Below are 15,712 nucleotides of genomic sequence, written 5' to 3'. Positions count from 1 at the left end.
CCTTATGCCCCACCAAAACACCCAGTGCCCAGCCAGCCCCAGGGGCACACGGGGTGCTCACAGCTTCCTCCATGCGAGGAGCTGGGTCCAAGACTCACCCCACTCTGACGACGACACGTCCAGCTACGTAAGCTGCTTCTCAGTTTCCCTTTTTAATCTGCTTTAAAGAAGGTGCAAAAAGGTGACCAAAATAAGGCTGAATTTTCCTCTAAAATAAACTTAATTTCTACCTGGAAAAAAGAAATAGGTTGAATTTCTCTAAAAGACCACTACCAAAAACACTTCAGAGAAGTAAGGATATCTGAAATACACCAGGGAAAATGTATTGCAGAAATGATTTATTTCATGCCAACTTAACTCTTTGACTAGATATTTTAACACACATTTCAAAAAATATATCCAGTACAACAATAATTTAGAACACTACAGAGAAAAAATTATAACTCAGTGAATTTCAAAGCAAGGTATTATGCATACGTACTTTGTATCATAAGGCAAAAGAAGATAGTCTATCCATAAGCAGCACTCCTACAGCATCTTGATATACACTGGAGAATGAAGATCTTCTATTACTAAACCTATACTTATAAATGAATTCCCTTATCTTCCAGATATCTCTATAGAAATATAAGGTATTTCTATAGAAAATAATTAATCTCTACAGTGATAGCTAAGCTACCACTCTGAAACTATTATTATTCACAGGAGTATGTCAAATATAGCAACATTATCCTGAAGAAAACTGAAGTTGCATATTATTATTGCCTGCCAATTACAACTAAAACACACACACGCACACAAAAGCATGCTGAGGAATACAGTCCAGTGCATTTTAACAGAAACAAAGAATAAACCTGATCAGGCTTACCAAATGACTGAAACAGAAGATACCACATATAATGCAACATAATCAATGACAACATTTAATGTATTAGAAAGGGATCTAGTTCAAGGTGCTTTTTTTACTACGAATGCTGAGTTTCTGTTCACATAATCCAATGGTGTAGGAGTGTCTCAGCTTCAGACTAGACTACTTAATTAGAGGCACAGCTAGTATCAGAGAACTGCCGTGAAGCAGCACATATTCCTGCAGAGCCCATTAGGGAAAAGGAACGTGAAAGTTTCAGAAAGTTTAAAAGATTCACAAGTTAAGTCACTCTGGAAAAAAAATAAACATTTTCTGAACTTTAGAGAAAAATTAAAAGCTATGAGACAACATACACCTGAAGTAGTGTTTTCGTTAATAATAAAGATGCACACATTTTTCTGTAATGAACAGGTCAGATTTCTTTAAGAAGGCTCATAAAAAGTTTTCCTTCATAAAATGATGTCTATTTGGTACGTAAATACCCCTCAGATTGCAAGTAACTACAGCAATAATGAAAATCTGAACGAAATATTGTATTTTTCACATAACATTTACAGTATTCCAAGATAAATTTAATAAAATACAAATCATAATTACAGAAAATCAGAGTAATCACTTTTTTAATACTTCTTTTGCAAAAATCATTGTCATGGTTATGTTTTAAAATAGCAAGAATAAATATTGAAAATACAGCAGCTTTCCGCCATCCCCATTAATACTGTTAATGACTATTTACAAATGCTTGATTGCAAAATAAAGGCAGATTATATACCAAGATTCTTCCAGTAGTGTAAGTTACAGTAGTATTACTTTTGCTGTTTCTTAACACGTTATTGTACTTAAATAATAAAACATATCCTAGCTTGCCCAAAGTGTCACTATTAGCACAGACAAGAAGTTGCGTATCTTTTACCTTCCCTCATAAAAAGACTCCCTCTCTTCACTGCTAAGGGATGCACCTTTCTTAAGTGGAGCACAGAGCATTCATTTCCCAAAACAGGTATCAGAATATGTATATTTTTAAATGCCTGAAAATACAGAACTATGAATCTAGCAGGAGAAGTAAGTTTGACTAGAGCTTTTTGCTATCCGTACTTTTTAAGAAATCCAGCACTGACACAGTATTAAAGTACCTACTGCTTTCACTCCCGCTTTTCAAAGTTCATTACAATTTGCTTGTATTCTTTTCCCTGGTTTAAATCTTTGATGTGAAGACATTCAAATATTTGTACTGAACTTGGGTGGATTTTTTTGTGTTTTGGGCATTTTTTGGTGTTCACAGATGAAGAGGAAACTGTGGAAAGGATGATGAAATGGAAGTATAACCTAACTGCTCAGGAATTCAGAAAGTGAAATAATAAAGAAATACATAATTGACTTTTTTTAGCTGTAAACAATCACAACTGTATGCTGACAGAATAAACACGGCAACATTCAGTTCCCAACAGCAGAGTTTGCATGGCAGTTATATTTTAAATCACCTAATCCAGAGCATCAAATGAGATGCAAGAAAAACATTAGCCTACAGAACACTCACTGCTTACAACTTACCAAAGATATTTTTAACTTTTTCTAGCTGTGGTATTGTTAGGACTAGAGCTACAGTAGCGCAGAACACATCAAAAGCTGCCACAATCTGTCTGGGAATCATCATAGAATAGTTTGGGTTGGAAGAGACCTTTAAAGGTCAACTAGTCCAACCCCCCTGCAGTGAGCAGGGACATCTTCAACCGGATCAGGTTGCTCAGAGCCCCATCCAACCTGACCTTGCGTATTTCCAGGGATGGGGCATCTACCACCTCTCTGCAGTGGGGTAAATCCTTCGGCACGTAGCACCCCCAAGCCAAGTTCTGCATTATTCGTAGTAGCAGTAACCAAACTAGTTTAAAACTAGCTCAAGTACAGAGCAAATGCTGTGCAGGCATATCCCTTATTTCTACAATGTTCTTTTATAGTTGTACTCTGCATTTCTTTATTGAAAGTCTTCCAGATTTGGTCCTATGAGCTCATAATTACTTTTCAAAACACACTTTAGATTAACTGGCCTAAAATTGCACATAATCAGAGCAAGAGTAACTCTTGGTCAGCAGTGAACGCTATGGATAACATCTGACTTCACTTAACTTATTTAAACACAGCATCCAGGGAGCATGTGACACTAGGGATCTCCAAGTGCTATCCAGAAGAGAACTCTTGAGAGATTTTCAGAGCTCTATTTCCCATGCTTTCAAAAAGCAGCCACTGGTTACTCCATTACTCCACTGCAACATCAAAAAAAGGTCAGTGGATTCCCACCTCAATGAGCTCAGAACTTCTATGTTAACAACTGAAATCCTGCTGCCATTAATTTACAATGTCAACTCCTCAAATTATTGTACCCAACAAAAACTGAACATTGGGCTTACACCAGGGATTAGTTAGCTTTTGTATATAAAATCCTGACCAAGTTTCTACTGAAAATTCTGTTCGCAGCCATCCCACTGATTTCTGAGAGGGGAAAACCATCCCCCGAGAAGGTTTGATCTAACTCTCTGAAGTCAGCAAGGTAAGAATACTACAAGCATTCAGAAAAACCAATGTTCCTTCTATAATTTTTCCATTAGCACTGAATTAGATCCCTTTGTAGTGACATTTCAGGTGTTAAACAAAGAACTTGAACCTTTATTTACAAATAAACGTTTGGGCAATTAAATGAGATACGAATTTTAAAAATAGAAATATCAAGTCTAAGAACATTCATGTGTATGGATGTCCAAGAACATATACAACCCCTTTCATATAAGTCTGAATTCAGGATAGCATTTCTAAATAGATCTAAAATAAATTAAATAGGTACAAACATAAAGCTGCTAAAGAAAAACCTGAATTAAAAAGTCTCATTTTCTCAACTTCCAGTTCCTGATACAACCATAAGATTTTGATCATGTTTTTACAATACACAAAATACCCAAAATAAAAAAGTGCCCTCTTAAAGGTAGTCTGGAAATTGCATGAGCTTGAATACATGTCGGCACAGCTGTCATTCAGCGAATTCAGCTAAGAACAGAACTGATGATTATTTTATGTTTGCCAATTTATTAATATAATTATTTCTATACAAATAGAGTATTTTTTCTCCTTCATAGTAACAATTCAGTGTTTTAAAACAGGCAGATCAATATATTACAAATACAACTACTGTTAGAACACATGATGTACTAAATCACAGGAGGTAGTCAGATCCCCATTAACAATTACTACAGAAAACAAAGACTATTTTTAACAATTAGTAGAACACCTCATTCATGGAATCTTACTTTTCAGAATAACTCATTCTTAGCTGCTTTACAGAAAGCAAAGACTATTTTTAAAAACTAGCAGAAGACCTCATTCAGGTGTTCAGAATAACTCATTCCTAGCTGCTTTAAGGGATGTCTGTTTTTTAAGCATGACAAGGAATTTATGATGAAACATTTTTTCTTTTGTTTTTCAACATGACTTTGCAATAAGCACATAAGAAAACTTCCAAGTGGTAAAGACTTAAGACAACTGCAATAAACCAACATTTTAAATTAATCAAATTTCCGAAGATATTAATTTGACCACATCTTTTACCTTATGATTACATTTAAAAAAATCATTCAACTAACTACAGTTTAAAAATATATCTACACCAATGAAATTAACGTGAAGCTTTTTCACACTGTTAATAATTGGCATTTTTGAATGGCATTCAAATGGACAAGCATTATTCTTTTTGCAAAAACTGACTGCAAAATACAGGCACCTTCAAAACAGACACATAATGCAACGAGGGAATTTGGGACACTAAAAGTGTTTACCATTATCTATTCATGCTATGTATTTCCCTTCTTTTAAAGAAATACTTATTTGAAGGTCTGTGCAAATTATAATATTTCAGCATTTAACTCATTTTTCACATTATATTTTTTTACAGTGACAAAAACATTACTGTGCCAAGATTTTCAACTGTTACAACTGTAAAAATCTTTAGCAGACATCATATCTTCGATAATGTATTCTTGCTATTGCACATAGGCTCGTATGACAGTGAAACTCTGGTCCATATTCAATTTCAACTATTTACACATGCTAAAATCATTTATCTGCATACAATGTTGGAAAAGGAATAAAAATATAGCCTTTCTTGACCAATACACCTTGCTTGAAAATTTATGCCACCAAGTTTCATAGAATCATAGAATACCAGGTTGGAAGGGCAGCCACCCTTCAACTACTGGAAAATGTATGTTATTTTATGATTATATGAAGAACAGCCTGTCATTCGATCTTTCTGCTTATACAGAGTCTGATTCAAAGACCACTGAAGAAGCTACAATTTAATTCAGTAGATTCTGGACTAGGCATGAAGTTCAAATAGAAAAAACAGAAAGTGTTTACTATAGTAATTGATATAACTGCACTTTGGATGCATTAAGATGCTCTCACAGCACCTGCTAAAATACAAAAAAGTTCCTTCCAAAATATCCCCTTCTTAAAACTTATAATGTTACAGTTCATGTTGAGCCCTAGATATACTTATGAAGTTTATCCTCTATTAACTTAATTAATAGTTTTCTCCTTTTGGTCATGACACAAAAGCCCACACTGATGCACAACAATATCTACAAAAGAAGAAGTGTATTCTTGTCATAAGTAGTGAAGTTATCATATGGGTGCATTTTCAAATTAGTCGTTCCTTCATATTCTTTTTTTAAACAAAAACGGTTTTTCCTGGTTTAGTGATGTATCACGAATGCAGTATTTTCCATGCAATAAGTAGGAAATAAATTTCCACTCAATTTTCTTCAGCTTTGAGGACTTCAGACATCATCAAATATTTCGCTTTGAGACATTGACAAGTATCTTCCACCAGGCTGATACCTGCAGAATCAATTTTAAATACGAAAAGTATCACAGGAAATAGAAAAATAAAGACTCATGAAATCATATAACTCTCACTGCACTCTTACTCCTTAACTCCCACTGAATTACAGGACCTGAAGTTCTACTGCATTACTGTTTCCATGAGAATCCATGAAATCAGTCATTAAATTAAATCTCATGTGACCAAGAAACACAGTGATATGAATACTGGGAGTCTTAAATAACTTTGTTTCCTGACACAAAGGAAAGAAGTTGAATGTTTTTGTGGAACGTAACTTTTCCTTTTTTAAAAAAACAAACAAACAAACAAACAAACCAAACACAAAACAACAGCATCCAAAAGTAGTTTGGATGATTAACAGAACAACTCATTGGGTACTCCTATGAGAAATACAGTATCAAAGACAATGAAAACAAATGGCTGCACACTTAGTGGGCAAAAAGAAGCTTCACAAATTGTGAAGCATTTTAAATGCACAAATAAGTTCCAATGCAAGCACAATGTACTTCATCTCCGCAGAGCTTCCCAGAACTTGAACAGACACGAAGCCAGAACCTAGTGCCCTTAGTGCTCTTACTGTCCTAGAATGCTCGTAACTATTGCAGGAGCCACAGTTTCACAAGCTATTTTTAAGTGAACTGAAATTTCATAGGCAATTACTCTTGACTTGTATGAAACGAAATGTAGGTTACTATAGGGAAGATCAACTAAGCACTGGGGATCCAGATTTTCTTTTTACAGATGAAGTTCAGAATGTTCCACTCTGCAAAGTCCATATAGGTGCCAGAAGACTTCAGATACTGTACTTGAAAATTATTTGCTCCAAAAGATTTCTATATGCATATTCCTATTTTTCTAGACTATCGTCCCTTTCACACCCTATAGAAGTCAACAGCTGACAGAACTGCTAGGCTAGTTCCCCTTTAAACTCTCGTGCTTAAGAAGAATCAACTTTTGAAATGTGGTGACATTACACTAGACTAGTTAGTTGTTGATACAAACTAACATTGGTAAACCAATCTGTAAACCCGGCAGTGCCACTTAGCAGCATTCTTTGCATGTTTTTGAACTAGCATTTATTTGTTGACATTATAGATATGTCAACTGAAAGCATTTGTGATTTTTTTTACTGGATGCGTATGCTAGTTTTAGCTAAAAAATGATGTAAACTATAGCCTTGTATAACGGAATTTAAAATTATTTGTCACTAAGTTGTTCTACATTATAATCATCTAGATAAAAAAAGAGCAACCATAAAATGTAGTACTTGTTTCTTAAATATGAGCAGAGATTAGCAGTTATATAAAATACTCTATTTCACAACTGAGGAAATTTGGTGTTGCAGTCACACCCACAGAATCACAGAATTCTCTGTTAGAGAGAGAGCTACGCTGTGCAGTCTGGGACTTTTTTTTGAGTAAGTTCAGATTTTAATTTACTCCAGTCGTTCCAAGATCTGATCCCTAGGTGTATTCCTGCAACTACTGGTCCTCCAATAGCCAGCTTTCCTTCTTGCAGCCCTTTATGATGATTTTCATATAGAGAAATCAAGTAGGCTTTCTAAAGTCTTGTAGCAAATTAGTCAAAACCTTATATTGTACGTATGCAGGTCATTCTCGAGTTTTCTGGGTTTATATGGAGTATTTTTCAGATTATGCCAATATAGAAAATTATATTCAACTCAAATCTTACTCAGACATTTCTAAAAAACTGAAAAACCTTCAGGTTTCAACTGGTTATAAAATATATCCTGTATCACAGGGGAAAAGGAAGAAAGGAAAACAGCTAGGCAAGATGATAATTTTTTTTTACCAAACTATTACTATGAAACCATCTGATACAGCTGTCATAGGTCAGAAAACATTAGCATCATCCTTTAAGTGTAAGTAACACAGAAGATTCCTCACCTTCCCGAGTCCAATTCAAGAGGGTCATCATTAATTAAGTCCGCGTTAAAATCCAACGGTTCTGCATCCTGGAGGAGTTCTATTCTATCTCTTTCAGTCCTACCGTTTGATCGGGTATACTTTGATAGTGCTGAACAGGTAAAAGGAAGGAAAGACACTCATTTACTCTATGAACACCTTGGAGCGTGTGAAAACATCAAAGTTAAAATATCAGAATAATAATTTCTACTATCTCAACCAAAGTGTAAGTGTGATGATTTAGAGTAGATTCAATATTAAACCACATCTGTCTACATGCTCACATTTGTAGTATTACATCTGTGTATCTCCATAGCAATGTAACTACAACTTTTCTTTTGCCACTCAAGTAGGATGAGATCTACTTTGCAAAGAATCAAAGAAAATTGGAAATTACATGCAGACTTCACTTTTAAATCAATTGACCAACCACCCATTCATCTTCTCAACTTCCCACTTTAACTACGCTAGCTGGATGCTTTTTTGGTTTGGTTTTGTTTGTTTTAAAGAGGCGATCTCATGAATTAAAGAAATACAGCTGTTTTGCAGTTCACTCTGACACCTTCACTAGGCCAGTACCTACGGCTTGTTTTGGTATTGGAATGCTACATATTCTTATGGTTAACATAAAAATATAATTTCATACAATTTCAGTTAGTCTACCACTGAAAATCTGGGTTTCCAACTTGGTTACAAGGAGGGGGAAATCTACCAGAGTTGTCTCAAAAGCATGTTCTAAGCTTCCCTCCTCCTCCCCTTTTTTCCTTTTTTCAGTGTCATTTGGCACTTGTTAGTTCAGAACGGTGCATAAAATACACAAAAAACATTAACACTGTGACAAACAAACTTTTTTTGAAGTTTAGCACATCCATAAAAAAGTTTTTTGCCTACAGACGTTATTAAATGAACACATATACAGTAGTGTGATATCCTGCTGGCTTTACATCTGTTGGTCATTTATTTGATTAATCCATTATTCTAGTCTGAGAGAGTTCGTTTGCAACTATAAGAGGTAAATTTTAAGTTTTAGAACTCCCAACTTCAAGACACATCCTAAATAAAGTCTCTTTGTTGACAACCGCTACTCTAACTGCAAACATTCTATGTCCCATAAGAAGACCAAGTAATTGAGACTAGCCAGAATCTCCAACCTCAACTAGTTGAAGTATTGAACATGGGAGGAAATACAGCACTTTTCAGGTGTCTTTAATAGGCAAGATGGCACTGTGTCACAGAAGGGAGTGTATCAGCACACCATCTAAGACAAAGACGAATCTATTTGAAGCTACTTACACAGCCAGTGCTGCATAGACAAGATATTAAAAAACAAAACAAAGTTTTGGGTCCCTCCAAAACCCAAAAAGCTTACGTCTATTGATATTGGTCTCTGAGAAACTGGATTCTTTTTGGTCTGTGTGGACAACTCTGTTTCTAGTGGAATCATCTCTATTTCCATACCGCTCCTTCCATTCCTGGAAAAAAGACAAAAAAGGAAAACACAAGCTGTGAGAAAAGAATAACACAACAAAAGCATACATAGGATCAAAAAATATTGCAGCTAATTCATCAATCACATCAGACTACGAAAGTAATACTTTGAAAATGTTCCTGTTCAGTATCTTGATACAGGAATAATTTTTGTTTTGCTTTAAACTCAAGAGATGTCCCTTCACTAAAGCAATTACCATAACTGTTCTTCAGAAAAAAAGACTTGCAGAAAACAAACTACATGTTAAATCTACACTCAAATTTCACTCACCTGCTTTAAATTACCGTAGGAATGTCGCTTTTTTTGATTTCTACTTCCATCTAGTGGTAGAATGGTGAAATAACTGGATGCAGACGGCACAAAAGCCCATTTGCATGGGCCATGTATACTAAACTCTTTGTTCTGTTGTGTTTCCATTCCACCATGTTTTCGTATGTAAAAATTTAAGTATGAAGTAGAGCGAAATATTGAAGAAGAAAATGTCTCATGCTTTTATTAGGAGACAATTTCATAGTCTCAACAGAAACTTTTCCAATTGACCCAATAACTACTACGTTTCAGATTCTTACCAAAATTCCAGATTATGGACTGGTAGGAACTGGTATACTAAAAGTTACTGTGGTAATTTATGCCGTATGTTACAGTTCTAAGCTGCAGAAGAATCAAGCATTTAATCAACGATCCAGTAGAAGATAACACTCTCAAAAGCCACAAAAGTTTCAGGAATGAATGTGCTACAGTATTTAATGCAAACTCAAAAACCAGGTAACATCTAAAATTGAACTTGCTGCTGAACTAAAATAGTTGCTTAATGTGTAGATCATTTCAGTGTATATTAAATGCATAATGCATTTGCTACTTTTTGGTTTCACTGTAAGTTTTAAAATTATGTGATGGTGGCAAGAGGATCAGAAGGTCTATGCAGTGTCGGCTGTCATCCAGAAATGAAGTAACCCTGAGCTTGAAAAGCTGAACCATTTTAGTCCCAGTGTTATCTTGCCTTTCTGCAGAAAATACTTTTCCCATCCTTTAGTCAGTTCACCTTTTGAATGCATCCTTTCAGTTTCTCTCTTTGATTATGACTTTCTATACTCAATTCCAAATGCTATAAATTAATGAAAAACTAAAGCTATAGTTAACTGAAGTTCCTTAAAATGAAGGTGCTTGAATTATTTTTTATTCAGATTGACTGCCTTCACAAATCTTTCATTTCAGTATGCAAAGTACAATTTGAATCAAACATTGTGTTTGTTACTCAGTGGTAACAGTATTAATTCTGTCTTAAGTTAATTCCCTCCTCTGAAAAAAAAATAATAATCCATGCCAATTACTTTCCAATGAGCACACAAAGCAACGGGTTAAGTCTGGGAGAAGCGTACAGCCCCCATTTCAGTGAATATGACGACACTGCAACTGCAGTTATTTCAAGCAGAACAGTATCAACATAAGCGACTGATAATAAGCCATTTCAGATTGTTCTGCATCCCAGAAATCAGGAGCCTTTTTAAAGCTTGTTACACCTGTTGGCATACACCGTTCTCACAGCACACCGAGTAGTGTGACCCTTTTATCCTTTAAAATTAAAATGTAAATTATTCCCTCCCCCAGCCAAGACTATTCTGCAGTTTTAAATATTCCATCAATTATTGCAGTCTTATTTTTTTATGAAATAGATCATGCTGAATTAAATAGCAAAGGCAAAGCCTATCAGATATTGCAGTATATTAAGATTATAGTTAGCCAAAACAATCTCATACCCTTCTTCTGTTTTCACCTTCTTCCTGCCTTTGTCGTTTTCTTTTTTCTACAAATTAAAAAAAAAAAAAAATTGTCTGAGCTCCATACAAGAAAAATCATTACCGATTTTTTTTAAACAAACAATGAAGATCCAAAGTTAACTAACATTCTTGTTGAAATACATGGCTTGTACAACTAAACAAAATAAACAACAAAGCTGTTTGCCTATCATTGTGGAGTTTCCCATTAAAATGAATTCATCATGATGATATCCTGGGTCAAAGCATATCATATCCAAGGCATTTGGATACCAGCTAGTAAAGAAAAAACCAAAACAAACCTCTAAGAAATAGTTGGGAAAAGTATGATCTTAAGAAGAAACTTGAGCACGACTGAATGAGAACCTTGCTGAAGTTTGGCAAGGCCCAAAATATGACCCAAATAGTTTATGTCCTTATCTGCTATTAACCTGGAAGTGTAACATCACAGTAACAAAGAAATGGTAACCTTGTATTTAAGGGAATGAGAGACGTTTCTTTCTCCAAAAAAAGAAATACTCCTACTCTTAAGTAAATCCAGGTTTTGTTTTTCATAAACTAGGAAAGGAGAATGAAAATATTCCATAATGTAACACTGTCTCCAGAGATTTTAGTTTTAAACATTTACTTAAGAACCACAACAGCTTTTAACAGCTTTCAAGAAACACTTTCAATAAAAATTAACATTAAAAAATTAAAAACTCTCCAAAACAGCAGATGATTACTGCTCTACAGAACAACATGCTTTGTGTGATAAAACAATTACTTGAAACAACAAAAAATCTTAAAGAAAATGAAAGAATTTGGGCAGCTCAATCAACACACTGACACAAAGAGAGATGAAAATGAGTTTGTTCATGATAAAGACAAATTAAGTGCTAACTATCCTTTATGACAGATTACACAAATAACTGCTTGTTTATTATTATATCAGTAATGACTTCAGAGGAGGACCACTTACCTGAACTGTAAAACATTCAGAAATATTCATAGAATCACAGAATGTGTTGGGTTGGAAGGGACCTTTAAAGGTCACCTAGTCCAACCAGCGGCATCTTTAACTAGATCAGGTTGCTGAGAGCCTCATCCAGCCTGGCCTTGAATGTCTCCAGGGATGGGGCCTCCACCACCTCTCTGGGCAACCTGTGCCAGTGTCTCACCACCCTCATTATAAAGAACTTCTGCCTAATGTCTAATCTAAACCCACCCTGCCCTAGTTTAAAGCCATTGCCCCTCGTCCTATCGCTACATGCCCTCGCAAACAGCCCCTCCCCAGCTTTCTTGTAGGCCCCCTTCAGGTACTGGAAGGCCACTGTAAGGTCTCCCCAGAGCCTTCCAAATTCAGATACTGGATGAGTAAAGCTGCTACTTTATTTCAGCAGTCAATTGGTCCTCAATTGGTCCTCAATTGGTCCAAACCAATTGTGATTTGTATAGTGCCACAATGTTGTAAGTCTATTGCATTTTGTGCAGTAGACTGCCTCAGTACAGTTTTCCAAATATTGACAAGCTATGTGCATTTTTTTGGGTAACATTTCAGGCAAGTTTAACACAACAACATATTATACTTTGCAGGAAGACGAGGATAGAAGACCTAACTTACCTCTTTTGATTAGCTCTTTTCCTTCATCAATTAAATCAGAGGTCATTTCACTATCCCCCATGAACTGCTGGAATCCCAACAGATTCAAACAACGCGTTCCTAAACTGTTAAAAGCAAAAGGAGAAGCAATTTTCTTTGATAATTTACAATTAATAGTTTAGATTTATTATACTGCAAAATGTGAAACAACTTGTTCAGAAATTTACGGACAATTCAAGTGAAAAAGCAATATAGAAGACAGATTATTATACTAGCTGAGAAATCAGAAAATTCAGAACAGTGACATGTTCCGAAATCCAATTAAAACTGATGGAATAACCCTATTCAAAAAGAGAGATAAAACTAGTCTGAGAGTAGTACAAATGATTTAAGATAAGGTAACTGCTTGAAATGTTCTCAGATATAAGAGAATTTCTATCTATGATATCTCATTGAATCTTCTTTGCCAGAGGACCATTATTATAAAAATTATGCCTATTGTGATTTCTGTGGTTTTGAAACAGTTACAACATAGGAAAGCCACCTTCATCTCAGGTTTTAGTCAGGAAAAATGTGTGGCATACTCTTAAGCGGTAGGGATGCTGGCTGCCATTTTGGATATCCATCAGGCAGCAGTCAGATAATAAGTTTGCTCCATCTTTTTAAACTAGTCCTGGAACTAGATATCACAAAACCACTTTCACCTTTTCAACTTCACACCAAAGAACACAGCTGCTGTTTCTGCTATTGTTTTCCACTCTCCAAACTGGAGCATCAATATTATGTTCAAAGTTATCTTCATTGTATACTTATACTGAAAAGTTTTTTTCCTATACTACCTGAACTTTAAGACTGCTGGGTTAAACAAGAGAGACAGCTTTCCTTGATAGATTTTAATTAAGCATTCTTTTTTTTTGCATATATTTGAATTATTAGAGGGCATTAAAGTTCAAGCAAAGCAACTTCATCTCCTTTAGTTTCTTTTCCTCCTTTTCACTATGGCATTCAAGACCCAGGATCATCACGGACAAGTAGTCACACAAACTATTTTCTTGTCATTGGCTTTTCTTGCCTCCACCACCAATTTTGTCACCTAACCTAAAGGTAAGCAGGGAAAACCTAGGAATGGATCCTTCTTGTCTTACTATCTATGGGTGTGCATAGGGCACTGATGGACATTCAAGGCATTTAACTACATTCTACTTGACTCAAAACATACACGTTGCTTCTGACTGAATGGTAACACAAAATAGAAGAAGTCAACATAAATATAGCCAAGCAATGTTAGACTTGAAGTATCTCATCCCTTACAGTGATCAAAAGCAGACATTTCGAAATGTAAGGATAAAGCAACCATATAACAGTATTTTCTGCAATTACCCTCCCAGCCTCCAACAAACTGTGGCTTAGGGAAACAAGATCAAATTATTTAAACAACTGTGCTTCCAATCTGAAGTCTGGTGATGGATCAGAAACTTGTTACGAATCTGTTAGAAAGTTCATTATGTAAAATTTCAGCTAATCCTTCTTACTTTATCAGAAAAACCTTGCTGAAAACATAGCTTTCTTATGGTAATTTTAATATCAGAAGCAGAATCTAAGTATTTGTGGGCTCCAAAGTTTGAACAGATCAGACCTCAAAATCTAGGAGTGAAGTTTAATGGAGAAAAAAAACCCACAAGTTACTTACAAGTTAATACAATCAATATTCTTAAAATGTACACATTTCACATATCTAAACAGCAATTTATTCTTTTAGTTTTTGCATCTTTACTAATAGTTCACAACTCAACTGCTAGAAGAGGAGAAGTGAATCTCTTCCTGACTGATGAAATTATTAATGTAAAGAAACATGGAGGATCTGAATTGCAAATCACTTACCTGAAGTATGTGGCAATACACAGAATGACAACAAGCATTGGGTAATATATATAGAATCCATCTGCAATGAAGGTCAGCACTCTCATGGATCCCATTATCTAGAAAAAAAAATCCACACGAATAAGCTCTTATCAGATATATTCTATGTATATCCACAAAGACTGCGCCATCTCACTGTTTTCAGTCCACAACACACAAACACACAATCCTTTACAGTTACTGAAACATAGGTAAGTATTACCACCACAGGTCTGATTCAGAGAGTTGATCGTGAACGCCCAGATATAAAGGCCACCTCTAACGGTGTATCTCCTTTGAGGTTTCTAAGATGCTAGATCTTGTTTTCTCACCCAATCCAGAACCAGTTCAAATCTGGGGGATCTTTTCATCTGCTGTGAAAAGAGTCTCTGGACAACACAAAGAATCTACTTGCTAACGACAAAGATGTGAGGTGTAACTTGCTGTCCTACAGAACTGGTTGTGCAGTAAAACCAAACTCAATGGTTTTCAGTGGCAAGTTAGGTTTGCTTCTTGTCTATAAAAACGTCCCATACACTGAAGTCAGTGGAAGCTAAAGCTATTAGGAACTAAAGAACAGTCTGAACTCTTCAGCCTCATACCTTACTTTCTTAGGCTAAAGAGACCAAAACAGAAAAACTGAACTATTGATGGCTGCTGTGTAGCTAGCAGTCATTACCAAACTCCTGGTATATAAGTAAGTATTTCCACCCTGTTTAATACTAGTGAAAAGATTTGAATGTCTGAATCTTAATATAAGGAGTATTTAAAAATATTCTGCTTATTCGACAAACCATATAGAAGCCTCAAAATCTCATTTTCTATACTTACAGATGTGTACGCCGTTGGCTGAGTGTTTCTGTGAGAGATTGTTGCATCCATATGCGTCAAGCCCAAAAAGTTCAAGCATAATGGTGGAGTAAGACGGCAAAATAACCTGCACCAATGCAAGAGGCAACAGCATTTAAAACAATTTCTTGCACTAAAAATATTAAGAAATCATAACTGGATATATCACAGAATCATGATGTGCAGCTCATTAGGATTTACACCCATATGATTATAAATGAAAGTTTCATGGACATTTTAAATTGAGTATTTGACAGAAAACCTGTAGAATATATGCCACATACTCACATGCCACTGAAAAGGAGACTGTATGCATCTGTCTGATGATGTGAAGCTAAGTAATAATAGTTAAATACACGGATCCTGAAGACAGTAGAGTAAACACAGATACTTAGGAAAAAGATGGTAAGAAAACAGGCCATCTGGAGAGAAAAAAA

The 15,712-nt window shown here is 35.3% G+C and overlaps 1 protein-coding gene across 2 annotated transcripts in view; it reads right to left on the bottom strand.

Moving 5' to 3' along the window:
- Window positions 1-321: 321 nt before the first annotated feature.
- LMBRD2 (LMBR1 domain containing 2) overlaps window positions 322-15,712 on the bottom strand; it is a 34,045-nt gene continuing 18,654 nt past the window's right edge. For both annotated transcript variants that reach the window (XM_063319808.1, XM_063319806.1), the window contains exons 11-18: window positions 15,564-15,697; window positions 15,258-15,363; window positions 14,409-14,506; window positions 12,549-12,652; window positions 10,928-10,974; window positions 9,051-9,153; window positions 7,664-7,793; window positions 322-5,752 (exon numbers count right to left, since the gene is read on the bottom strand). In XM_063319808.1, coding sequence (XP_063175878.1) covers window positions 5,692-5,752; window positions 7,664-7,793; window positions 9,051-9,153; window positions 10,928-10,974; window positions 12,549-12,652; window positions 14,409-14,506; window positions 15,258-15,363; window positions 15,564-15,697 — 783 coding nt within the window. In that variant the 3' untranslated portion in view covers window positions 322-5,691. The remainder of the gene's footprint in view (window positions 5,753-7,663; window positions 7,794-9,050; window positions 9,154-10,927; window positions 10,975-12,548; window positions 12,653-14,408; window positions 14,507-15,257; window positions 15,364-15,563; window positions 15,698-15,712) is intronic.

Source organism: Chroicocephalus ridibundus, chromosome Z, assembly GCF_963924245.1.
Source record: "Chroicocephalus ridibundus chromosome Z, bChrRid1.1, whole genome shotgun sequence".
In the NCBI taxonomy this organism is placed as follows: domain Eukaryota; kingdom Metazoa; phylum Chordata; class Aves; order Charadriiformes; family Laridae; genus Chroicocephalus; species Chroicocephalus ridibundus.
This window is presented reverse-complemented; position numbering and strand designations above follow the sequence as displayed.